Source organism: Aythya marila (assembly GCF_965140915.1).
Source record: "Aythya marila genome assembly, chromosome: 1".
Lineage (NCBI taxonomy): Eukaryota > Metazoa > Chordata > Aves > Anseriformes > Anatidae > Aythya > Aythya marila.
This window is the reverse complement of record NC_139042.1, coordinates 111,035,831-111,062,244: the sequence shown is the minus strand read 5'-3', so window position 1 is coordinate 111,062,244 and position 26,414 is coordinate 111,035,831. Positions and strand designations below refer to the sequence as shown.

Sequence of the window (26,414 nt, the reverse complement as noted above, 5' to 3'; positions counted from 1 at the left end):
TCTTATTCCAAGTCGCTGTTACTCTTCATCTGAAGAATTAAAGTAAATGCAGAAGGCTAGACAGAAGTTTTGCAGGATATGAACTGCAAGAGATAATATGGAAAAGGCTCTTTAGAAACGTTGTCTTTTCCTGTCTTGCAAAAACTGATGAAAGCTCACTGAAGTATGACTGCACTATCGAGCTTGATAGAGGTTGAGTTGGATTTTTATGTCCCAAGGGAAACAGTTCAGGCTCTAAGCAATCCTGAACCTCAAATCACATCTCTTGCTAAAGTGCAATTTATTTTGTTCATAAAGACAACTTTGAACTGGAATTCCCAGCTCAGTATATGAAATGGGGCAATAACGAGTCTGACTGTTACTTTCCTAACGTTACTGGTAGGCCTTTGTCTTCATTTGTTTTAGCAAGACCAACTTTCCAAATTTAAGAACTTGTTTTGCAGATCCATGGGCTGTGTCCAACCCATGAAATTGTGAGTAATCCCTGAAGATCACTTTTAAACGTAGGCATAGATGCATATATCAAGAGAATCAGCTATCTTGGGTCAGGCTAGATTTCTACAAGGGCTTACTGAATTTAGAACAGTGATGATTTTACTCTAGCTTGTTTTCATGTATATAGACTAATTTAATACAATATAATTTGTTCTTGAAGCCATGTCTTCCTTCAGAAGGTAACTCACTAAGTGCTAGCAGCCTGCATTCCAACTTGCTTGATGTCAAAAGAACAGTGTAACAACTATTTTAAGGTTCCTCTGGCTCATCAAAGGAGCAGGAATTAGACTAATGAAGACCAGTCCAGCATGCTTTCAGATTCTTCAATTTCAGCAATATGCAGCCATCCCACCTACTGTCACTTAAGGTAGGGAGAAAGAGATACTTCACTGTACTGCAGTTGTTGCAGGCTTGTAATAAGCATGTTCCTCACTCAACACGGACAAATACATAAGGAACTGCAGACACCTGTAGGGCTGTTAACACCTCAAGTAGAATAGAAGTCCCTTAGTTCACTGGTATCTTCATTTTGCATGTCACTAAATTAATCTACTTTATTGAATATGTAATTATTTTTCCTTATTTGTATATTCAGGGTATGTATTTCTATAACTATTTAAAGAGTTTAGATTAGTGGAAAACAAAGCTATTTTAGTTTCCAAAAGCTGTAACTATTCCAGTGCACCCAAACAGGATTCATCCTTAAGCAAGTAAAAATCCATGACCCTATTTGCCACAGAAGTAAAATATATGGATGTCTATTTTTGTATGAAATGGAATTCTATATAGTACTATTTAAAAAAAAGTCTACTTGCACTTAACTTACTATTTTACATTCTAAAATTATCATAAATCTGCTGTTTAAATAACAGATTTCCAAATGTATGTATATATTTTTACAGCTAAAGCACTTGTTTTGCTTTTTTTAATATAAGTCAGTATATCACGTTCTACACGTGACTTGCTTTCTATATGCAATTTTAAAGCCTGTGTAAAAAGTTCTAGTCTTTTAAATCAAGAACAACTAAATCATCTTTGGTGTGCCAGTGTTATATAACCAAGTAAAGAAGGCTTTTGTACTTAAGAGATCTTGAATGTAAAATGCTAAGCATGTATATTTTAATTGTATAAAACTTTTTAGGAGGAATCTTTTGCCTGTTGGTTTCTTTTAAAACAACTTATCAAAACACAATAATAGTTTTTAATAGATATCAAGCATATTCCTGACAAGTATTTTTTTTCAACTGGCCAAAAAAACAGAACTAAGTAAGTATATTCAATAAGTGACTGCCATTATATTGGTTTGCTTACTAAATGCAGGTTTTAAAGTATTAAGGTAATTGCAATACTGCCACCGGAACCCACTCAGGTGAGTGCTGGAGATACAGATGCCAGGTACCGGTTTGGTTTACTTTCAGATTAAGAAGGCACAGGTTAAATATTAAACATTTGTTTATTCGAGAGGTGACAGCATCTAAGCAGTAGGGCTTAGCATCTTTAAAAAAATCAACAGCATGGGGAAAGTGAATTGAGCTGTTTACAGATGTGACAAAGGGATTTTTCATAGAATATCCCCAAGGAACTAGAGTACTTAAAATTGGACTTCATTATCTAAGAAGCGTAAGACATCAATAATTTTGGTGGAGATACAGATTTTTTCTATGGGTATTAACAGTCTGGCAATTAAAGGTAACACGAACTGTTCCACTATTAACATTTCTGAGCAGCTTACCTATTGTCCCAATGACCATTTTCCCAAAGCACTAAGGAAACTAAAAGACCATTCAGCATCAGAAAGTAGCAAAGCCTGTATGTATGTGCGTACACACATACATTGCAGTGTGTTGTTAGACAGCACTACAAACCAAGGGCTGGATGGAAAGAAAAGAAACTGAATATGCCTTTCTTTCAAGAGCTTCTTAATGGCCAGAAATACTGCTTCCAGGAGGAGCTAGTTTACAAAAGCATTAAAAAACTTCAATTAGACATTCAGTCCATAGTGACAAGGCAAGGTTTTCTTTCTCTGCATCAGAGGTAAGGTTAAGCTCTTTAACATAAACAGTACTGCCACTCCAAATCTGCTTCAGTGCATCGAAGTATGACAAAGGAAAACGCAGTCCATGAGTCTGCTGGGAGGAAAAAAACAGGAAAAGAAAAACCACTTCAGTTAAGTACAACATGGCCATTATTACACAATGTTTAAGACATAGGTACTGATCAGCAGGTGCTCCTTTCCCACTTCACACTGGGATTTCTGAGCACATCCTGCATAAGATTAGTATCATCTTGCCAGTTTTATTAAGAGAAAGACAGCTGAAATCTCTTCTTACATGGAAGCTGTGGTTACCTGTGCTAGCACCTCTTACTGATGTAGAGAGACCTAAGGTACATGTCTTCCCCTTCTGGCTTCTGAACTGAAATATACACTCTTGCCTAACCCTATGCATTATTTTTAGAAGAGGACGTAAGTTTCTTTCTTTCTCTCTGTTACACACAATCTTTAGAAATAGTTTGACAGAACGGTAGAAGACCCATCTTCCCATGGCTGGAGACCTTAAGGGCAAAAAGCTCTATTCTAAGACTTATATTGTGCAGCTGCTGGTATAAGTTACCAGTTTTCTCTAGATGTTCAGCAAAATTTACCTTAAAAAGTAAGTAACTGACAGGCAAAAAGCCTTGCTACAGCTACTTAGACAAGAGTTTTGCCTCTAAGGTATATTTGTGGAAACCTATATCCAAGGTTCAGGTTACAAGCCTGATGTAATAGCATCTCACTCATAAATTGGAACAAAAAGATGCAAAGCTTGCAGCCATTCTTCAGAAATATTGTATATAGCCTTTGTAAGCATAAAGGAGAACCACCTGCTGCCTTAGTAATAACAGAAGTTTCCTCTTTACATTTCAGGAAAAGATTGAACTCGTTAGTCCTGATGCTGACCCACCCTCCCACACTGCCCTAAAATGGGCACACTTACCTTGCACTACATAACAGGGCATAGAGAGGCTAACATCATTTCAAACTGACATAAACACACTGTCCTGTGGAAGATACAGTGACCCCCCTGCCACTACAGAACACGTGCTAGCATATTGCTACTTTACCTAGGACATAACTCAAGGCATGCAAAAGAAATCTGCAGCAAAACCCAACAGGACACCACAGTGCGTGCACATGTGCCCATATTAAAAAAATGAAGTAAAAATGAAGTGGGGAACAAACCTGTGACATGCCTTCCTCAGTGGTAGTATCATCATCTTCTGTCCCCATCATGTGAGTTTCTCTCCTGTTCTTTAAAGAATGGTACACATACACCATCTCTCTGCGAACTTCATCCTAAGAGACAGCAGGAAGAAAATAATTATGTATGGTCCACATCCTCAAATTCATCACACTCAAGTGACAGTATTATCTTCCTAATTCTGAATGTCCACTCTAGTATCAAGAAAAGGAATTCACCTTCCTAACAGAATGATCCAACAGTAAGCTATGACAGAAATAAGGGAGTCTACAAAACATTTATGGAAAAGTTTAAAGCCTTTTCTCTTCTGCCTTAATAATGCCTCTGCTGGACTCACGTGCCATTTAAGGTGCACCTCCTAGAAGGTCTTAATGGAGGAGTTCATATCGCTAGGTTTCCGTCATACTAGTCTGTCTCTTAAAAATCATGTCTAGCATTCCTTGGTTAAAGTTGTGCAAGCCAATTCAGTGCTCTGTGGGCAAAACTCACTGAGAATTTGAGGACACAAGTCTTCTCCATGTAATCTCATTCAGATTTATCTGTATGACATCAAAAGGAGTTGCATCAACAATTGCAAAACAGAGCTTCTAAAACCCACATATTCTCACAGTAATACAGACACAACATGGAGGAAGAAAATCAGAAAAAGTTATGCTATGTTTTTTTTCTCACCGGGAAACATTTTACTCGTAAAAAAAAATTGTACAAGATGTCCTATGTTTGTTTTTTGTTTGTTTGTTTGTTTGTTTTTCAATTAAGACCACTATAAAGTAATTCTGTAGAAGTCTGAAGTCTAAAATTCTGGAGCAGTCAGACAGTTTTCTCCAATAACTTTTTCAAATTCGTATCACAAACCTTCATAGCTAAGAAGCAGACTGGACACAACATAATCCGAGATACCAGCAGCTATTTTATGGAACAGTTTTGTTTTCACAGGCACCAGCTTAGAGATAAAGACAACTCAGAGGTGAAGAGTAAGCACATATACAGCCTGTAGCAGCTGCGGTAGAATTCCCCCTTCTGAGGAAACCTATTTGTGCTCTTGAACACAAAGAATAAAATAAATAATTAAAAAAATCTGTTATCAAGAGCTGTACAGACCATTTAGTAGTGGTAGTGGTCCATCCCATCTAACCTCAGATGAAGATCATGCACCTGCCATGCAGAATCACGGGATAAATTTAGTTCTGTAGATCTCCTCCAGAAGGCAAGAACATGCCGTATTACTGCTTGACAGCAACCCCACGATCTCCTACCAAATCCTAATAGGATGCATTGTCCAGCTAAGCAGTAATCGCAGGACCCTTTCAGACAGACCAGTACAACAGTGCAAGACCTTTCACACTCGGCAACATCCCCACACACCCCAAGTGCAGAGGGGTGCCTTCCTTATACTTACAGAATTCTCTTGATCGGGCTCCACTGTAATTATAGCATGATCCCTAAACTGCAGTCTGATTTGGCTATCTAATTTGGGCAACTTCCCACCTAAGAAAAAAAAAATCTTCATTAGAAAGGATGGAAACCATATAAATGGTGTAAATTGGCCCTACTCTCCTAGCCGTCTTCTTGTGGCTACATTTCCTGTTAAGCTATGCTTCAACATCTGTCTCAAACACGAAGCTCACGCTAGACTCCAATCTTTGCCTACCATAATACACAAAAATCATAAAAGGCAGAGTTAGCAACAGCTCCACCACAACATCAACAAAGGGAATAAAGATGTGGTAAACCTCAAAACCTACCTGGAGTTAAAGGATCAGAATCGCATCCCAAGTAAGGTGGCAAACGGTTCATAATGAAATCCTTCTTCATGTCAGATGATCTCAGCTCTCTGGTGTTTTCCAGGCGGTCTGCAAGCATTCTCAAAATGCTGCTCAGTTTTTTTGTTGAGTCTGCTATATCCACCTGCTGAATATTCACACAGAGTTGATCTCACATGAATTTAAGATCAACAGAGTTTAGCTTAAATAGCTTCTCCTAAGGAGAAAGAGATGCAGTGATGATCTGGACAGTTCTCTTTTATCTTTTGAAAGGGTAACAAAATTTACTCCCAGAACAACAAATGTTTATTTTACACCTTCCACATGAGCTGAGCTGTTCACACACATAAGCTGATGCTCAGTTTTCCTCACCATGAGACTAACTGCAATGCTAAACGGCTTGCAAGTGTACCTGAAAGAGAGATTTGTTCTCTCTTTCACAACTAGACAACCATAAAAAGGACACAGAACAATTTACAGCTCCACTAACTTTTTAAAGAGTCAAAAGTTTGACCTGATGGAAACTACACCTGTCTGACAGCTCCAAAGCAAATAATGTTGCTTTGAGAAGGAAGCGAGCCATACAAGGACACTGTGATATTAACCAATACGCATTGCTTCAGCTGCACCAAACCTCAGGACACTCATCCTGAAGTCTTCAAAAGTGGTTTTGCTGCAAGACAAGACAGTACCACTGCACTGAGCTCTCACAGCAGATCAGTAAGATACTCACTTTCTTCAGTACTAAAGTTTCAGCTGGACGCACTATTTTTCCCTGAGTCCCACCTATTTACCATGAGCAGTTGCCTTGGTATGCTTGTCCGCAGAGCCACATCTTCTTTTGCAGTATCAAACACAAGGCCAGGAATTGCATCCAGTAAGAAGTCTCCCCAAGAGCTGTAGGACAGGAAGGAAAAAAAAAATTACTAAAATAGCTGCACTGAAATAAAAGAGGCATGCTTTCTCCTACCTATGTCTGCTGCCATTACTATCTGAGAAAGTATGACTTATTATAGTCTCGTTTAAGGGAGTTTTTATTATTTATTTATTTTTAAATAGATCTTCTCCACTCAACCATTCCACTGTTGGCTACACACTGAGAGGGAAGGATTTCTGGAGGCCACTCACAGCCGATCAGTTTGGGTGTGCCATCACACTTAGCCGAAGCAGCTCAGCACTAACACTGCCACCTATGTTATAAATAAACTCAAACACTCTTTCCAATGGCCATCAATACTTACAGAAAGTAACTTTTTTTTTGTTTTGCCTTCTCAATAGAATTTTGTAAATTAAAATCAGTAGAACCCATTTGTTATGAAGACACTCCTCTGAGCATCTTAACCTTAATTTTCCCTCCAACACAACCACATTAAGAGTTACCAGCAGTACGGACATCCTAGGTTTATAACATGGTACATCTGGTGGTTAAAAATAACATCTTACGATCATCTAGAGTACGCCCAAACTTGTTCTGCCCAATTTTGTGGCTAACAGAAATCCTTCCCAATTCCTAACTGGCCAATAACTCCAAGGCCAGCATCTGAGAGAAGCTGATTAGGTCACAGCAGTATTTCCCTGTGTGATGAAAGGCTTCAGTGGGCACAAGCATTACATGTAGATGTGTGTCAAAGGAAACCTGACTTGCATGCATGTGCTAGGGAGATTAAAAACACAGATAAGTAGAAAATATATGCGAAGAAAGAATTTGCAGCAAGTCTGTCAGAACAGGCGTGGGTGACTACAAAATGTGAGACAGAACAAGATGAAAGGAATAACCCATGACTCTTTCTCTAGTTTATGAAATGAACAATAATTTCAGCCACTGATGACAGATTTTTAAACACAATAATGAGTTTACTTTTGTATTTTGTAACATTATCTTCCATAGTAAAGTCTACTGCTGGTAAATAATAAAATAACCCATTAAAATGCACAGAGTTTGCTGCAGAAAAATCCCGTAAACAGGCCACTTCACAGAAGTGTTTCCCTCCTCTCCTGCCCCCAGCCTCCAAAACTTCAATCACAGCTACCTGAATACTGGCTTAGATTTTGTTAGTAACTGCAGGGAACAGATATAGTAGTGGGGTACCCAATCATGTTCCATTCCACCATATTTCTAGGAGGAAAATAACATACGCTATCCCTGTATTAGTCACAGAAAACAAGGGCTAAATAGAATGAACGCAGAAAAGAACTAAGCAATGTTCATTACAAGGTTTTGTTTTAACAAGACCTCACTTCTTTGGAACACTGTTTTCAGGCCTGTACTATTCACACACATTGCCTGGCAGATGAAAGCCATTATCAGAAAAGCCACTTTTTAGAAAATAAATAAATAAATAAATAAATAAATAAATAAATATTACTTGTTTTGGTAGGTACTGATGGTCACGTGTGTGGAATAAGATATCCCAGGAGGAGTGTCAGCTTGGTGAATAGTCCCTCTTGGGAAGTACAGCAAGTCACCAGGCTGCAAGAAAATGAAAAGAATCGGTATGATTAGGGCACCTCATCAAACCTTACCGCGCTGTTGTAAAATAGGGGAAATACTTTCTGAGCAGACGGACTGGCAATGTGGTTTGTTTCTGTTTTTTTTAATCACAAAATAGGGAGATCCTCCATAGTACATTTTAATAATATAAAGCACCCTATGCCAGAAAGTCTGATACCTTGAACTCCCCAACTTACTACTACTATTTACGATGCACCTGTCCGAAAGCACACAGCCAGCTGGTAACAGTACAGAACATGCACATTCCAGCTTAGCTGCATAAAGGGGTCCAAGCCACAGCTGAGATGAACATGCTGACAAAACACTGGGCTAGCAGAGAAGCAGTGTGATGTGAATCCAGTCAGATCATGTCAAATGAAAAGGTCAGTATCCACAAGAAAGGCCAAATATTCTATAAAGATTGCAGTTTGTTGCAATACTATTGTCTGAAATTCTCAGTTAAAGCACTTTATAAAAAAAAAAAAAAAAAAAAAAAAAAAAAAAAAAAAAAAAAAAAAAGGTACAACCTTTCCCCTCCCTAACTTCTTTCTTACCTATCTAAATTAAATTTCCACACAGCTAAAAATTTAGATTAGGAAGTCAAGGTAAGAGAGAAGTATGCAGCATGCCAAATTGCCTCCAAGAAGGAAAAAATCAGTTAATTATAGCTTCTCCTATAAACATCTATGTAGCTGTATAGCATAGTCAATGAGAAGGTTCATACGGCAACAACAGTGAAATCTGATTCCATTTTAATTTTACTGTTCCTTAAATTTGCTCATCCTAAAAGAGGCCAGGACCATCACTGTTCAAAGCAGCTTTCACTGCAGTGCAACTCCTGTTCTTCTTATCAGCTTGGTAGTCTCATCAGCTTAAGTGAACCAACAAGCACAATGCTCATCAATTAAAATGACCAGATTCTTCATAGACTATGGGTCGCAACTCCCAGAGAAGGGCAGAGCATTTCCCAAGAGACACAATGAGATTCTGATCACCTTGTCATCTTCTTACTTCTGAACTAGATGAAGGCAGGGGTATCAGCAAAGTAAATGGGAAATCATTCATGAAGGACAGATAGCCACTGACACATAAGCTCTGTGCTTGACACCAGTAACAAGCCAGCCGTGTCCACGGCCTGATGAAGAGTCACCAAGACAAAATGTGGTTTGGGACCTCCTAAACCAACTAGCATGCCTTCACGCTCATTCAGCTACCAGTTTCTCAGAGAAGGGGAGAAGAACTCCAATACAGCCTCTGACCAGTCCATTTGTTCTAAGCTGCCCATGAACGGAAAGCAGAAATGTTAAAAAAGGAGAAGGGAAATATTTTAGAAGATGTTTAGGGAGGAAATACCAGTCTATACATTCCTGTCAGAGACTGTCGTACAGATAACCAAAAGAAAAGGGAGGCAGGAACCAACACCAAACACAAAAGTAAAATAAAAACTTGGAACATTTTGAAGCCCTCTTCAGGGCCAGAGGCCAGTATTTTCACTGCAATAATTCCTGTACAATGCCTTGTGCAATACTGCATTATTCCATAAAAATCAAAGGCACTTGAGTCCTACCCAACATGTTCCAGAAAGAAAAAAACGAACCGTAATTTACTGGACTTTGCATCAACCAATACATCCTGACAACTGAAAATTACCATCTGTCAAACTCCATGGCCAGGAAGATCAGTATCATATCAAACCTAAACTACTCTTCCTAAACTACCTACTTCCAAAGGCAAGTCTGAAAACAGGAAAGAGCAGGGACCTTGCAGAGACAAGGACACAAGGTGGAGAAACTAACAAGGCTTCCAAAACAGAGCAGCCCTACCTGTTGGGTAAGTAACACACTTCTAAAGTACAAATATGTAAAACAGAAATGCTGCTGTTGAAAGGGTTGAATTAATCAATCTTTGTGAAATGTTCTATTTAGAAAGAAAAAAAAAATAAAAAAACAACTGCCAAACACTTGATTTTCAGGTTTGGAAAAATAAAAAAACAATACATCAAGTTAATATGTTTTTTAGTTCATGCTTCTATTTATCGGTCAGCTATAATATTTAAATCCAATTCACCAAAACAGTGACAAACTTTGGAAAGCTTTAAGTCTTAGAGCACAGATGGATCAGACCGACTGATTACAGACAGCATGTAACAGCATAAACCACTTCATAACCATATTAAAAACAATGCTTTTTCTGCATGGAACTCCACAAACATCAACCAGGATTCCTGGTGCCCAACTTACAAAATACTAAACAATTTCCAGAAAGAACTGGTTTCTTGGTCCATTATTTAAATACTAAAGCAAATGATACCTTTTGTGAAATGGTAGGATAGTTAGACAACTACAGCCTAAATTTCTAACAGAGTGTTTTGTGCACCAACCCTGCTCTCAATTTCACAGCCACGAGAACTGGAAGTACTGTTTTCAAGAAAAGGACCATTTCAAATATAACTACTTTTCAGGCAATTACAGCTCAGACCAGTTAAAGCAATTCACTTACAATACCTTTAATACAAATTCATGTGTGGGTTTCCCAATCCTATCTTCTGATTCAACGTTATACTCCCGAGCTAAATGCACCGTTGGTTTATAGAGTCGCCAGTGTTTCTCGCCTTCTAGCTGAAGGATGAACACCTGCAAAAGACCAAATGCACAGTGAAGCCTTGCCTCCCCCTCACACATTCAACTAATCCGAAATGTCAAGCCATCGTCTTACTTGGAAAGTCTGTGGAAGGATGCCAGAAATCAGAGACAGAAAGCAAACAGAAGGGACACAGGCTGAATTATTAGGTGCCTACAATCTAGAAATTCACACTCAACATATTTTTTTAGGCTCTACTTAGAGATGAGGAGAAGAGCTGCAACGTAAGATCTGCTTTATCCTAAGGTAGGCACCTGGAAATCCCTGTTTCTCCCAATGATTTAAAAAAGGTGCTGCACGACTAACTTAAAAGTAGTATCTACCACACGGATATTCAAAATATTAGGTGATACAGGTCTAACCACCAATCATTGGCAGTGTCATAAACACCATGGGGATGGTGTGAGCTAGGGGCTGATGACACATGCCAGAACACGCAGGAAAATAAAACTCCAAATGTAGTTAATGGGGAAAAAAATGGTGTGAAAGTCCAACTTCAAGATGTGCTTTTTAAATCCAGTAGTTATTTGAGTGTTTCTTTTAGAAGCTAATCTGAAATGCATTTGGACCACAGGACTCCATTATACCAGTAACTTCTTAAAATCAGCAGGCCCAGCAAATGGAAACCAGTACCACCAGGCTGCTTCCAGTGAAAAATTGCAAGTACTTTGTAAAGGAAAAATGGATTTCTAGATTCTTGGGGGTCAGAATGAAGTGAAAACGAAAAGAAGGTGCTAGAAAATTTCTGCAGCTGGCAAAACAAGTTTTCTTTTCATCTAAAGAAAATACCAGGCCTTGGTATGATACCAGACCTTGATATGATATTATGATATTACCATTAGATACCTCAGTACCTTTTCAGTGAAATTTCAGAGGGGGGGAAAAAAAAAACAAAAAACAAAACAAAAAAAAACAACAACCATACTGAAACACTTGCGATCACTTACCATAAGTGGAAAAACATTTTTCTATAATATTAGTTTATGTGAGGGGAGGGGAAAACAAACAAACAAACAAAAAAAAAAACAGTGAGAGGTATCCACTGCCACTAGCAAAACCCCCTGCACAGCTTCACAGCTGAGGTTGTGCTGTCCTACCTCAACATCGTCGTAGTGAGGGGGAAGGCCCTGTGAGCCCTGCGGAGTAATGTACACATTTGACCCAACCAAGGACCCGAAGTAGCACTCGAGCTTCTCCTGAATCTTCCAGAGCTCCTCCTTTAGAGAGAAAGGATGACGTTACTAGCGAAGAGCTCAGCCAAGCTGGGCTGTCTCCCAGCCTGTTAGCCTGCCTTGTTGCCTGGGAGGTTCTTCTAGGGAATTACCAAAATCCCACAGAAATAACTGGGAGGCAGAGGCTGGGAAGGTGGAAGCAATGAGTACTTGCTGCCAGGGTAGAAAGGTGTTCCTGCAGAAAGCAAGCACTGCAGAAGCAAAGATCTGCCGTAAAGGTAATCAGTAAGCCAAGGAGTGCTACATGCTACCAAACGTGCTACATAGCATTGGTGTTTGCTCTCTTCCCTCTGCTGTCTTTAGGTTTTAAAACCAAAAAAGGGCTAGATATAGAGGAAAAGAAACCAACCATCATCCCACAAACTGCAAAGCATCTTAATACAATAAACACATGCATGACTTGCATTATATTAGCTAGCATCAAAGAGAGTGTACAAAGGTTAGAGACCTACTTCCAATGCCTCCAGTTGCAACAGAAACCAAGCAACACTCTGCAGGTACGTAATCGAGGAGATAAAGTATCTCTGACTTGTTGTTTTTTTTATATGCCTCTGAGATTTTGCAGTGTATGTAGTGTAGATATCAGGACATTTGTTTGTGGAATAAGCCACAGGTTTGTAATTCAAAGCAAGAATCTTTCTTTACTTTGAAAGTACCTTTCAACCTATTAAAACTACTTTGCTCCTCCACAACTGAAATGTATGTATTAAAATTTAACAGATTCATGCCAAGAGATGCTTTTGAAAACCTTCAAAGCACAAAGCTACTGAGGTACCATCATAACAGATGCTGAAGAAGACTGATAAGACTTAATTCTCCCGCTGTTATCACTCATGTATGTTAGTTAACACATGCTGCAATTTTAAAAAAAAAAAAAAAAAAGGAACAAAGGAACTCTAATAGTTAGCCCACAGAAGTTTTAAGTCATCTGCTAAGTTTAGCTAGGCAGAATCAAGGTGCTGAAATTCTGCACTTTTCAAGAATAAAGCAACTAATGCTTTACAAATTGTTACTTGAATCTAATTTTCAAATAGTTATAGCAAAGGTCAAGATAAGTACAAGGTACTGGGGGAAAGAAAAAGAAGAAAATATAAACAAGCATGTCTTACTGCAGCAAAATACTTTAGCTTATTACTCAATTCAACAAGGGATTTGAGCAAATATTTAATAACAGAGCTCCCCAAAGATTTTTGAAGAATGCACCTCAGATCTAACATTAAGCTATGAGCCAGTCACGTATTCAGTACAAGAAGCTCAGGTGCAATGTTTTTAACAGACACAGTACAGAAGGCACAAAGCATTGGAGCTAAGCCCCAGCCTCATCATGGGTTTAACTTATGAAGTAACCAGCATGTGAGCCGTGGCTGAGGCTGGCAGTGCTCCCTGCCCAAACTCCGCTTTGATTGTTTTTCATTTTCTTCTCAGAACAGGTTTTTCTCATTAACTCCGAAAGTTTCTTCTCTGAACTTTCTTTCAAAAGCATGTTTGTTTATTAATTGTGTGGGCATATTGAAGAACAACCCTTACTCACCCATGCTTGACATGTGACAGGTAATGCACCAAAGTGATGACTCTCGTAGCAAAGGATGCCAAACTACCCGAGCCATGCAAGGGTAACTTCAGCCAGAACTTATGCACGTTCAGCTCGAGCTCTACATTTCAGCATAAATCATACAACAGCTCAACTGCAAATGCCCCTGTCACTGGAAATGCCAATGGCACTTGACCTGAGATCAGCTAACAATACTGATACAGCCGTATATTTGAGTCCTTACAGACCACTTCGTAATTAACTTGCATTGACACCATGGGACAAAAAAAGGACTACTCGATCCAAGTATAAACACCCAAGTCCTTTATACAACCGTGCAGACACCCACTGCCTCGTTCTGAATGCATGAAGATTGCAAAAGCATCAAAAAGAACAAGAAAAGGCAATCACCAAAATTGCAGTGGTTCACATCTGTGGTGCAATTCAAAGCCCAATCCTTTATCAAGAATTGCAAAATGTCCTGCAAATCTTTTACACTATCTCACACCTTGTCTTCCGTTAAAGGAATTTGGCATAAATGCTCCATTTGCAGAACAATGGGGCAGAAAGGATAATTTAAGCAGGCATAGATAGATAATCATCAATTTTGTGAACTCAGATCTTTCTGAATTTGTATGTGATAAAGCAAATTTTTAAAAAGTAATACTTAATTTTACAGCATAAGTCAGATTTGTTCTTACTGCAGACCACTGAAACGTGATGGGCAGTGCAGAAGTATAAACTGTCTTTTAATACAGTTCCTGTGTAGGTTTCAGCAGGTCACTGATGTGAGCTGCTTCACCTGGATTTACTGGGGACAGAGAAAAAGCTATGTCAAGTATGTGTCAAGCAAAATATGCTGCATTATAAAACATGTATTAATTATATTCAAATGCATGAAATGACCCAACCTTAAATCTCTGAGGCTGATGAAACTGTATCGTTGCCTTTTTCTGGTCAAAGTCCTTCTTCAGCTGCATGTAATTCACTTTGCCTTCTTTATTTAAAACTTTCTTTTTTCCATTCACACATCTGCAGATATTTATATCACGCCCATAGTACAGACCCTGGCTGCACAGTTCCTTCAAATCTGGCAGCTGGAAGAGAGACTGGTAATAAGCAGCCAGCAGGGGATCATTTCTCTGAACAAGCAGCGGCTTTTGTTCCCAATAATCCCTGAAAAACACCTCCGGTTTGATGGGAGAGATCAGGCTTCCAAAAAGGCTGTCCGGGCTCTCGAAACTCGTGACTGCCAGTGAACAAGCTGCTTCCACCTTTGCTCGCTTACACTGCACCTGCATTTCTTTTCCCATTTCAGCTTGCCTCCCTCCTTTCTTGGGCATGTTCCTGTTCAAGAGGGGAGAGAGAGAAAGAACAGTCAACCAGCAGCACAACCTTGAGGGACCTGAGCAGCTCCTCTTGCCTTCTCCAGTGTAAGTAGGCAAACAAGAGTACCCCGGGAATGGCTCTGCTTTCAGATGCTCACTATTTGTTCCAAGCTGCCTCCAATCCACTCTCAGATCCTCAGCAAACTCCAAAGGACTCTGCTGGAAGCTGTGGCTCACAGAAGTTCAAATCCCACACCTGAGTTTATAATAAAAAAATAGACACAATGAATCCAAATGGCCACACACATGAGATCTTTATAAATATGGAAATCCACCCACAAAAAGAGCCCTTGGTAGACTGGTCTTCTGCAGCAATAGATGCATTTAAAAACCACCTCAGATGTAAGAGCTTTACTGATAACTTGCAAAAAGGGTGGAGAGGGGACAGAATGAGAAATTGGGACCCTATTACACATCCTTGAAAGACACCAATGTTGGAAAGAAGCAAATGCTGCAGGTGTAGTCATTGTCAGCACACAGTGACAACGGTACACATCTGTCCCCGTCTCTATACTGTGATGGCCAGCTCTGGCTAAACTAAGTCTACAGAAGGGAGGGAATATTTTTAGGGCTTTCTGCTGATGCTGTGCAATTACAGCGAAAACTAAAATTACAAGGTTCTGCTTCCATCTTTGTACAGCTGTCAAACTTTGTGGTTTGTGTAGAATAAAAAGACTTTTTTCCCCAAATTGCACACATTTAATTTAAAAGTTGTAAGTCACTTAATTTGTGTCAGTGTTTTGTCGTTTTTTTTTTCTCAAGATAGACAATATGTCCATATATCATTATGTAAAAAAATTAAAAAGGTAATTCACAAAGGGCGTATCTGCCAAGTTTTCAGGAAAGTTAAGGCAAAACTCAAGTAACGGTAAGTCTAACACTATAGTACATACAGACATACTTGCATTAAAGTTTACATCAGCACCAGCAGTTCATCCCTCTGAGTGGCTCAAAGCCCCAGGCAGAGCTGAACCCTGCCTGAGAAGCCGAGTTAAGCATCCTGACAACGAGCCAGCACCAAGCCCTCCAGGACTGCAGCACGCCTGCTCAGTCCGGGCTGGCTGAGCCCAGCTAACCCTGGGCTTGTCCGAGCAGGTTTGTGAAGCCAACATGCAAGGAGTTACAGCATACTGCAGCTTTCATTTGGCAAATGTCATTTTGAAAATGACAGCTTTACTCCCAAAAGTAAACAATCTAATGCTTTTTATGCAGAATCCTTATCACAAAACAAACTCTAGTTCTGGTGTGCACGCACAGTGCAAAGTTTTCCTACACAGCTGCATGCAGGACATCCTCACTGCTACACCAACTCCCTAGTGAAGTGTTTCATCCATAACTCCTGTGCCTCAGCAGTAACTGAGGGTCACCAAAGTCCAGCAAGAGGAAATCCACGTCACCACTGGACATTCCTCGCTGCAGCAAGCCACAGCCCTCAGCAAGAAATGGGAATGCTCAAAAGGACTGAATGTTAGCCCACTACTGCTAACAACCTCTGGCGATGCTGCAGGCATTGCAATTTTGCGCTCACACTCCCAAACACCAGCAACACAAATGCAACCAAGACCAAATTGCCCTATTTGTATCCCAGACCTAAATCCATCCTGTCAGCCTCATGCTCACGCCCAGCCTCTACGTTAAATTCCAGTGAGTGCTGCTCACAGAACAGGCTCCCTTTACACAGCGTGCTGCGCTGCCATGTTTTGGTGGCTTATTGGAACGAGCCAGAAAAACACAACAGAGCTGACCACTTCTGGCTTCAGACAGGAGTTATTTCGCATCAGTATTTTCCCAATCACACACCTGTTAATGCTTAAATATAGGGAGAGCTGAGCCCTGCTTCTGAGCTCAGGCCTGTAAAGCACAGCACGGGGGGGCTCTGGCAGAAAAACTTGGTCACAGCTATTCTTAGGCCACACAGCCCTGCTGCTTCCCACCGCCGCGCTGCCACGTGTGGGTACCATTAAACTTTTTCCAGAAGGGAAAAAAAAAAAAAAAAAAAAAAAAAACAAAACACGGAAAACCGTGCTGCAGGGCCAGCCGCGGATCCCAGCCAGTGCTCACACGTGCGGCCACGCCAAGGGGGCAGCCCCCAGCCGCGAGGGGCACCGCCAGCAGCGGGCACAGCCCCGGGGCCACGCTCTGACGACCCCCCGAGCACCGGGGCGTCTCCTGGCGCCCCCTCACCCCCCGAGGGGGTCACCCACGCCGCCTCCCGCCCCGGCACCCGGCACCCCACGCTGCCTCCCGCCCCGACCCGCAGCCGGAACAGCAAGGCGGCGGGGCTGCCCCAATGCCCCCCTGCTGCCGGCGGGGAGGCTGCTGGGCGGTCCCCCCCCGCCGCCATCAGCCGCCCCCCGCCGGCTCCGCTCCCCCCGGACCCCCGGGCTCACCCTCCCGGGCACGCGGCCGCTGCGCGGGGCGGGGCCGGGGAAGGCGCTCGGCGGCCGCCACAAAATGGCGGCGGGGCGGCCGGGTGAGGGGCTGGGTGTGCAGCCGGCTCTGCTGAGCGTGATGGGTTAAAATAGCAGTCACCTCGCGAAAAATCGTGGTTCTTCCCGTGAAGTTTTACTGTGTATAATAAATGATTAATTGTTCTTTGGCTGTGTTGTTTTTTCCTGGACCTGAGTTTTGTTCTTGTGCGCCTCTCCTGAGGCCTTTGAGTGAGGGTGTGAAAACATCAAGAAATGTTTTTACTTACCTTTATTAAATATGTCTATTAATAGGTTAGTTTACGTTCTTTGCAAGATGTCAGAGAAATTGTTAGGTAGGCTTTGCTAAACTTCTGTTCTTGTGTACTGATCACGTGAAGCGCACAAAATAGAACTACCAGCAAAATGTGAAATTTGGAAACCTCAGCAGCCTCTAAGTACGTGGCTAATACACGTGGAAAGTTGTATAGAGCACAAGATTGTTAATAGAGGGACTTCTCAAAGACAGATAGAAGAGGGGACAATGTTCTAGCAGCACTCTAGAGGGAAATGTAACCTTAAGATAACCGCAGATAACAGAAATAATAGAAACCCAAGTATCACATCTACCTATCACATCTAAAATAGCAGCTCAGATTCCTCCCTTTTTAGAAAATGCTTTTGCAGTCCTGTTCCTCCTTGTGGTAGAAATCTCTCTTGCTTCCATGGTGCTAATTGGGTCCCTTGGAATAAATGTTATATGTTTCCATGGGGCTCCACATTCACTCATACATCCAAACTCATATGTGCTGAATAGAGGGAATGGAAAAACATAATACACGGAAAAAAGGGATGGAAGGGAATAAAAGACAAACACTTTTCATCGTATTCTGTCCTGGACCACTTTGGTCTCCAGATGACCAGAATGCTGTGGCCATTCAGTCATGAAAAATACAGACCGATCAGCATGGGGATTTGTTACGGGGAGATAAGTTTTGCCAGGGCTGAAACTAAAGCTATGTACATAGATATGCGAATTACATAGGAAAGTTTTAATTTCTCTCTCGAGCATTTTTCTTTCATTGGACTGTCACTTCAGAAGAAAACAAAGATATTCTCTGCTTTCTAATTCTGTCCTCTTATTAGTTCATCATGACATCACTGAGCATCCAGGACACTTGCAAAAAGTATTAAATTGAGATTATTTTAGTGTAAACATTAGTCATTGGGATAGTCAAAGGTGTAACTTTCAGCCTTCTGAAAAACAGGTCACTGGAATGAAATTCTACTTACTTCTTCCACAAAATTTATAAAGCTTTGAAGAGTGAAGTAGTTTTCCAGACTTAAATTTTGCAGCTTAATCACCTACATTAACACTTCCAGGATGTTTTCTTAATCCAGATGGGTGTACCAGCAGATGCTAAAAATAGGGAGGCCACATCCTGCACTTCAGCTGGTCACAGGAGCAATGACAAGCTGTTATTTCTGTTTTCCAAAAATCCACAAAGTATTATCAGTATAACTGCTTGAATACCACTAGGGTCAACACTCAAACAAATATGTATATACATAATGGCTGTGATGTTTTAAGTTTTAGTAAACGCTGTGGGAAGTAAAACTCCCACATTTGACTGGCTGGAAAACCAGCCATAAATAATAGGAGCAGGAAATACTTGTGAATACTTTTGTAAAGACTTCCATGCTGATTTGTCTAGACAAAATGACTAAACGTATTTACTACTGTACCCTTCTGGAAGGTAACACAAATTTCAAAAGAGGGTCATGTGAATTTTAGTCAGTTAATGCTCAGAAAGCCTTCTAAAAATAATGTATTTAAATGCTGTTTTTTATTATTTTACAATAAAGGATCTGTGAAGTATAATGGATCCTGATATCATCCCTGTCACTTCATTGAGAAGATAAAAATCATAAGCTTTGCTGAAAAAAGTTTGCAGTAGGTTTCATCATCATAAGATGCAATCCTTGTCATTATCGTAATAAAACTCGCTATATAGTGAGTTTCCCATCACTTTCCATGATGAGAACACTTTGCCAGTGGTTACATTCACACTTGCAAAATAAATAACGGTTTTATCCATGAAAGAAAACAAAGCTGCTTCTAGGTACCTGTATAGGATGTGCTGGGAAAGTAAATGCAGGCATGACTCTCTTTTCCTATACACTTCCATGTGTGGGTCAGTTTGCTGGCCAGTCTGCACTGGACTAGGGCAGGCTAGACTGCAGAGCCCTTGCTGCTGCAGATCTTCCAAGATATTTAGAAGAGGGAATTGTTTTGGGTCGAGAAGCACTTGGGTACTTTTTCTGTCAGAGGATGAAGATTTACTTTTGGATAAATACTTCTTATTTGGATAAATAGCTCTTCCCATAAGGCAGATAAAAAATTTATGTGAAAACAATGGTGTTACATTAGTTCATGCTATAAGTTTAGGGCACACACATCTGGAGCAATTAGATGGGATCTTCTCAGGCAATCTGGAACATCTGTGCAGGATGCATTCATAATAGCAGTGCAGTAACAAGGATGACATGGTGATTTCTTTTATATATTTATATTACACATCTGCTCAGCTTGAGGTCTGGTGTGCCGTTGCTGTTGCCAAAACCCTGCATGTCCTTTGGCTTTACGTTCCCAGCATTGTCATTCCTGGTACAGTTCTCCTTTCCATGTCAGGATTTCCTGGAAGAGTATCAAAGCTGTCTTAGCTCTGATCATTTGTTTGGCAGTGACTTGACTGCCAAGTACCCACTTACTCCATCAGATTTCAATCAGCCGGCATGCAATGTGTCACCAGCTTTTCCAGCTCTGTAACTGAGAGCTTGACAAATGCAGCTTTTTGAAACAGTACGAGACATCACCATGCTATAATGAAACAATATTGGAGTAGGAAAATCATAAATCTGAGAGTGGTTCTGACTTCCAAATTTATTCCCATTTCCTAATCTTAACCAAGCAGTGACCAAGCATTTACCTTTTCATATTTTTTGTTATCACAAATTATCATTCTGAACTGAATTTGTACATGTGAACTCACTTCATTAATTGACAGACAAAACCAGGAAATTTAAGTGGAAAATGTTTCTCATTTGGGAAAGCCACAGAAGTAATCTTGATTCTTTTCTGGACCTGTGAACACTTTTTGTGTGTGTCCCTGAACATCTTTAATTCAACCTAAGGGTGCCATGCAGGACTCATCTGGGACCAGCAGGTTTCCTGTATATGGCTCTGTTTTGGCACAGCAGCTTCTTTTTATTTCCTGGGTGTCTCAGGTGTTGGTGTGGTAGCTTGAGCTGTGATAGGGACAAGTGCTGCAAGCAAGCGCCCCCTCACTGTAACTTCCAATCTGTGAAGGCAAGGATGGGACAAAAACCCAAGTTCATGTATACAGTATAAAATGGAAGAACCAGATTCTGCTAAAAACATGGTTTGTTTGCTTTCTTGACAAAGTATTCTAAAATCTCTTCCTCAAAGGCTAGGTTTCTGAAAAGAGCAGTTATACAGAAAGCAGGTGACTACAGCAGGCCTAACGTGAGGCACAGGTGTGCAGGTGTCACACGAAGGGCACACCTTGTGCAGGGGACACTATTCATCCATCAGGCAGGTGGCTGTAAGACACTGAGTGCATTGCATCTGGGACACTATTCCTTTGCTACCTTGGAGACTAGTGATCAAGATTTCTCCAGAATAGAGGTCCCTTCCAGTGATCCTGTGGAAACACGAGTATAGCTGACAGTGTGAAGGTTTTTCTTGAGGCTTTGATGATGCATCATGTACAAAGCCCCATTAACTTTGCTTCCTGCTTTCCCTACTATCTGAGGACAAAGGCTCCTGAGGTGTATACAGGTTGCCTAGCAAAACAGAAATGCAGCAGGTGAAACAGGGATAGGAGCTATTTGAAGGCGATTGGTGCTGACTGAAAACGAACCTGGACAACAAGTGGAGAACAAACAGAAAGGCTGATTAAAGAGGAATGATTATAGTATAGATAGACACTGAATAATACATACATTGACCAAGAGCTGCTATCTGTTTAGGTGTGTGATAAAGGGCTCCCTTAGTGAGCAAATTGCTTCTGTGCTACTGCAGCAGTAGTGTGTGCATTTGATTGCCCCAATAAAGCACCACACAGTCCAACTGAAAAAACAGGCTCATGAGAATTTTTCATTAGCAGGTTTGCTGCTAAACAAACCTGCCTCAGTTTGACACAGAAGCCAGTTTCAGAAACTCTCAACCATTTCCTGTACTGCTTTTGCATTATTTTTAGAGCACAATGCTACTGTCATACACAAAATAATGTCTAGCTTATAATGATTTCTGTTCATATGTACAAACCCCAGTAAAAAAAGTTGAACACGATATACACACTGGGAAATATAATCCTGGAATATGTGTCAATGACATGATTGTTCTGCAGAATAATCCTGCCCACGTTTCCTTTCAGAGATCTCTTTCTCTTGATGCGAGCTGGGCCCACGTTGGAGACACTGGTTGCTCGTGCCCGAGTTGCGTTCTCTTCACAGCGGTCAGAGAAAGAAGTCAGGTCCATGTCCACATCTGGGTCATGGTAGCAGCCATCAAAAGCCATTGCTTGCACTGCATCAATACTGTACATTCCTGATGCCTGGCAACAAAGAATAGTTAATCTGCATCTAGCAGAAGCCATTTTAGTAAGTAATAATTAAATAAAACACAAAATTAAAAAAGTTTTCTCTTCAGTGCTGTTCCCCCTATTGAGAGCATAAAGAGAATATGGTTACCTCCCAGTGTATCTACCCCAAATGCTTCTACCTGTAGGGCCTGGCCTCCCGTGGAGGACATGAGCAAGTAAAGGGATATATGTGACAAAACACACTTGTCTGACTGATTATTGCCAGCTGACTTACATGTGCCCTTGCTTCTGAAACAGAAAAATCAAACTCTGCATTTCCTGTAGGTCTGTGTTACTGGAGCTATTGGACTTCAAACATTTCCGTGTTTTTTGATAGGATTATCAAATCATGTGAGCAACATATGCATCCTTTGTATGTTCTTCCCTTTGTGATATTCCAGCAAATGATTTCACATATGGGGATATTCTTGGAGCAAAGTTTTTAAGTGACTGCCTCATAGAATGCAAATGTTTACAGAAATATAAACATTACTACTTCAGGCACACTTTAAAAAAAAAAAAAAATGACCTTGTCATTCATCTGGTCTTGGCATAAATATATATATGTCATTAAACCCATCTGCCTATCAGAAAATGGGGGAGCAGAAGAAGGATAGTCTGTTTCACAGGAAACAGGAGGAAATATCACAGTGAGCACATTTTAGTGTATATTTCAGAGAAAGGAAAAAGATTAAAAAACTCCCTTGATCAATAGGCATTTGAGAAACAAAATAAAGATTACTTTCCTCTGGGCAGGGGGGATAATAATAAAAATGAGATGTGCTCCTTAACCTCTGCTACAAGAAAAGGAAGGGAGAGAAAGCTCAGACCTTCTCAAGATCTGAGAGATCAATACATTTCTCCCATTCAGCCAAGAAAAAATGAGATACAAAATGGAGTCACAGAGATGGTTACGGTACTATTATCACAGTTTTGTATCAGGATTATTTTGTGGCTTCTATGATACTCCTGAAGGCAGTAAAACACAGATTATTGTACCTTGCCCCTTTTTTTGAGTTGTTTTCTCTCTTCAATTGTGGTGAGATAGTTCACTGCAGCATATTCGATGACAGACAGGAAGACAAAAAGGAAGCTGATCCATAAATACACATCCACAGCCTTTATGTAAGACACTTGAGGCATTGAGGCACTTACTCCTGTAATGATGGTTGACATTGTCAGCACTGTAGTTATGCCTGCCAAAGAAGAAGGGGAGGTTATCATAATACAGGCCAGCTGGTTCTGATTAGCTCATCACCAGTTGCTTGGACAGCACAGCTCTGTGAGGGCAAATGATTGAGACTGCTTTTAACTTCACTGAACAGGCTCTAAAAAGTGGAGTGAACCATGAAGGACCTATCACATACAATACTGAAAACTGTCTCCACTCCATGTGCGTAGTCAGAGCTGTAGCACACCATGTTTGAGCAGTGGGTACAAAATGCTGCTGATTCAGCAGTGCAAGGAGTACTTTCTATGACAGCTTTTCTATGACTGCTATAGGGCAGTGAACATGCATTATTTGTACAACTCTTGATGCATTACTTTCTTTAGAAACCCACGCATAAATTAAAGAACATGATCAGCAAAAACATCTTGACAACATTACAAATGACCTACTGAGAATTAAAACTTGATTTATGAATATGAAGCTAAATTTCTTACAAATAAAATAAATTGGTAGATGCATTAATAAAACTAGGTGTCATAATTTGGTTTTAGACTAATATATTTATATCTCATGTAGAGATATAAATATCTGCCAATAGAAAGGCAGATTAATATAGCTATAGATAAACATTAAAGGCTGCCTCAGTACATGCCAGTTTGTTTCTTAAACAAAGATTCCCAAAGCTTTCACTTGTCTAAGAAATACAGCAACATACAGTCAGCTTCTGGTACCAGTATCAGCGAGAAGAAGGAGCAGGAGCTTCATCACTACAGTTTTTGGACTCAGATATATTAAGGATACATTAGATATCTTAATATATTTTTGTCAGATTTTCACAGAGATGCTAATCTTTGAAAAAAAATCCACCTAGTCCAAGTCCATTAGTGTTAAATTACCAACAAAAGGTAGCCTTGAGGTGGTATCAACTGATTAATCACTGAGAAAACAATAATGTTATAAAAAAAAAAAAAAAAGAGCCAACTGTAATTAATCTTTTTATCCCAAAATGTGGTGTTCAGAATTAAACCACGAGAGCAGAAAGGCACCTAGCTTGCTCTTTGCCTTCCACAGTAGCCTGCGTGCCTTGCACAGTTAAGGCACTGAAGTAAACATTTTCAAAGTACCTGACAAAGAAAGGCTTTGCTACCTAGGACAAGTCAGAAAAGTGGCTTCAGGTTGGTAGGAAGATATCAACTGGTTCTAGAGAGAAAGCTGAGCTACAAAGATTTTAGATAGATTTTGCTGTGCCTATGAAGTATTTCTCATGAGCCACAGATCCAGGAAGGGATCTGACTACCTGTTACTTCCCTGGGAAGAAAAAGAAGTCTTTGGGGGAAAAAAAAAAAAAAAAAAAAAAAGAATGAACTAAAATTCTACCTAGGGAAATGTGCAGAAAGAATTTTCTCTTTCCTTCTGTAGTGTGTGAGCTACTAGTACAGTAAAGCCAGTCTGAAGAAACATCCCATTTCCAAACACAGAGTTTAACTAAAGGAGTTTGTGTTACTGACAACAGTGGCAATAATAGAGTTGTTCAGGCAACTACCTGATATATTTGCTCATGTCTTGCGTAAATAAAAAGCTAAGGTAACTTCAAAAGCTCTCCCCTATCCATTCTATGTATCCCAAAAGAATACAGTAAAGGTTTACCTAGTGATACCCTGGCAGGAACAGCTCTTCTGTCAATCCAGAATGAAACCCAAGACAGCATCACCATCAGCATGGCTGGGAAATAGGATTGAAGCACAAAAAAGAAAATATGTCTCCGGAGTGCAAAATTTATGAAAAGTCGATTGTACCAGCCTAATGAGAAAAAGGAGAGGAAGAAGATGGGGGAGAAAAGAAGATAACTATGTTATTTGTAATCTCTGTTCACCAGTCCTCTCCTTCCAGTGTTTCCACATCAGTAATGGTAAATACCTAAGAGATATTGCTATCACCCTGCTTTCATATAGTGCTTTATAAACTGCCCATCCATACCTCATTAATACACAGCTGCCTTGGCAGTGAAGCATCACAAGTATTGCATAATTTTAAGGTTAGGAAACTGAAAAAATAAAGTAAATAGATTTCAAGTGAAACTGCTGGGAGAATACAGATAAGATATAATAGTCCAGTTCAGCTAGCCCAGTGGAGCAGATACCCTGCCTCCCCTCAAAAGCAGCCTGCCTTCTCTCATGCTGCAAACATGCAGGCACCAAGCCGCACTTTTCCTATGGTCAGACCATCTTCCCTGCCCAGCTTTGACTTTAGAGGTAAGGGTGCCATCTAGTGACTTTTGGGGCAGGCTCTGGATGTGCAGCAAAGCACATGTGCTACACCTTGTGCAAGGAAAACAGTTTACAGTGAGGTACAAAGAAGGCAAAGCAGCAGTCTGTGCAGAATCTGCCTTTTCTATACAACTGCAGATGGAAATAAGCCTGTGTCTGAACAGTCCTGCCATCACAAAGAGACACTTTATAAAAAGGACTGTCTCAGCAGTGACCCCGTTTAATATTAAAGATGCTATAAGTGGTTTCAGCCATGCAGTAGGGTTTTGTCTTTAGAATGATTGTTGACAGTGACATTGTTGCTCCTTTGGAGGCCAGGGAACTCCAAAATCCTAAATGCTATGCATGTGTAGTTCACTGAGATTCACAAGAAAGGCTATGCACAACCTAAAATGCAGAAGTCTGCTCTGTGAGCAGCATTTTTGTCCAGACTCTTCAGGAGGAGATGGCCGCCACTAAAATTATGCCAATAGTTCCCCACTGTTCCTTTCTTCTAGTGGGTAGGAGATGTTACATGTAACCACTTTCTTCCAACAAGAAAACAAAACAAAAGAAGAGGAGAACGTGTAAACTCCTGTCTGACACAAAACCTCAAAGCCAAAGGAAAGTGTATGCCTACAAACATCAGTGATCTAGTTAACAGATAAGGCACCTGCATTTATTCCGAGGTACCTCCCAGTGATCACCAGTGACTTAAAAAAGCCTACTTTTCCATCTTTACCCTGCTGAGTTAGCGTGTTTTCAAAACATCTGCATGTTACTGCTAAGCAGTTACTTTTTTGCAAAATCAAAGGTGCTGCGAAGGTGCTGCAAAGGTACAGAGGTTGTATGAGGTTGCAGTGCTGTGCACAAGGCCATATTTGCTTGCATTAGTGTTTTTTGATGAGAATAGCAAGAAAGGTAAAGAAGCCACCTGAGTCCCCAGAATGCAGTTTCACACACTGATAGCAATTTGGTGGAAACCATCCCAGTCTCCTTCTTGCAACAAGGACAAATTTGACGTAGATCTCTGCAAGGCAGTGTTACGATAGCAAGGTAACTTTCTCTTCTCACATGACAGTGGCCCTTGAAAGCTGGAGCTCTGTTCTTAGCTCAGACACAGGCAAGAGATAAGGCTGAAGG

General features: G+C 40.5%; 2 protein-coding genes across 7 annotated transcripts in view; both read right to left on the bottom strand.

Moving 5' to 3' along the window:
• Nucleotides 1-2,456: 2,456 nt before the first annotated feature.
• Nucleotides 2,457-17,219, bottom strand: RIOX2 (ribosomal oxygenase 2). 5 transcript variants are annotated; one of them, XM_082769836.1, is made up of 11 exons: nt 17,170-17,202; nt 14,878-14,975; nt 14,303-14,738; nt 11,726-11,845; nt 10,493-10,621; nt 7,864-7,967; nt 6,292-6,394; nt 5,480-5,645; nt 5,134-5,222; nt 3,716-3,829; nt 2,457-2,624 (listed from the first exon to the last, which is right to left on the bottom strand). In XM_082769836.1, the coding sequence occupies exons 3-11, from the start codon at nt 14,732-14,734 to the stop codon at nt 2,463-2,465; spliced, it is 1,419 nt and encodes a 472-aa protein (XP_082625962.1). In that variant the 5' UTR covers nt 14,735-14,738; nt 14,878-14,975; nt 17,170-17,202; the 3' UTR covers nt 2,457-2,462. The 5 variants fall into 5 exon arrangements, with proteins under 5 accessions (XP_082625962.1, XP_082625961.1, XP_082625964.1 ...); XM_082769835.1 differs by lacking the exon at nt 17,170-17,202 and adding an exon at nt 16,580-16,745; XM_082769838.1 differs by lacking the exon at nt 14,878-14,975 and having other exon boundaries at nt 17,170-17,219.
• Nucleotides 17,220-21,258: 4,039 nt separating this feature from the next.
• Nucleotides 21,259-26,414, bottom strand: part of GABRR3 (gamma-aminobutyric acid type A receptor subunit rho3) — a 29,132-nt gene continuing 23,976 nt past the window's right edge. For both annotated transcript variants that reach the window (XM_082776017.1, XM_082776016.1), the window contains 3 exons: nt 24,673-24,825; nt 22,854-23,050; nt 21,259-21,827 (listed from right to left, as the gene is read on the bottom strand). In XM_082776017.1, coding sequence (XP_082632143.1) covers nt 21,525-21,827; nt 22,854-23,050; nt 24,673-24,825 — 653 coding nt within the window. In that variant the 3' untranslated portion in view covers nt 21,259-21,524. The remainder of the gene's footprint in view (nt 21,828-22,853; nt 23,051-24,672; nt 24,826-26,414) is intronic.

Bases quoted from the DNA above. Each gene is read 5' to 3' on its own strand.
- RIOX2 (XM_082769838.1), bottom strand. From the start codon at position 14,734: ATGCCCAAGAAAGGAGGGAGGCAAGCTGAAATGGGAAAAGAAATGCAG. The intron at 10,622-11,725 runs GTAGGACAGCAC...GGTCTTTTGCAG, and splicing joins CTCACTACGACGATGTTGAG to GTGTTCATCCTTCAGCTAGA. The intron at 5,646-6,291 runs GTAAATAGGTGG...GTGAATATTCAG, and splicing joins TACCAAGGCAACTGCTCATG to CAGGTGGATATAGCAGACTC.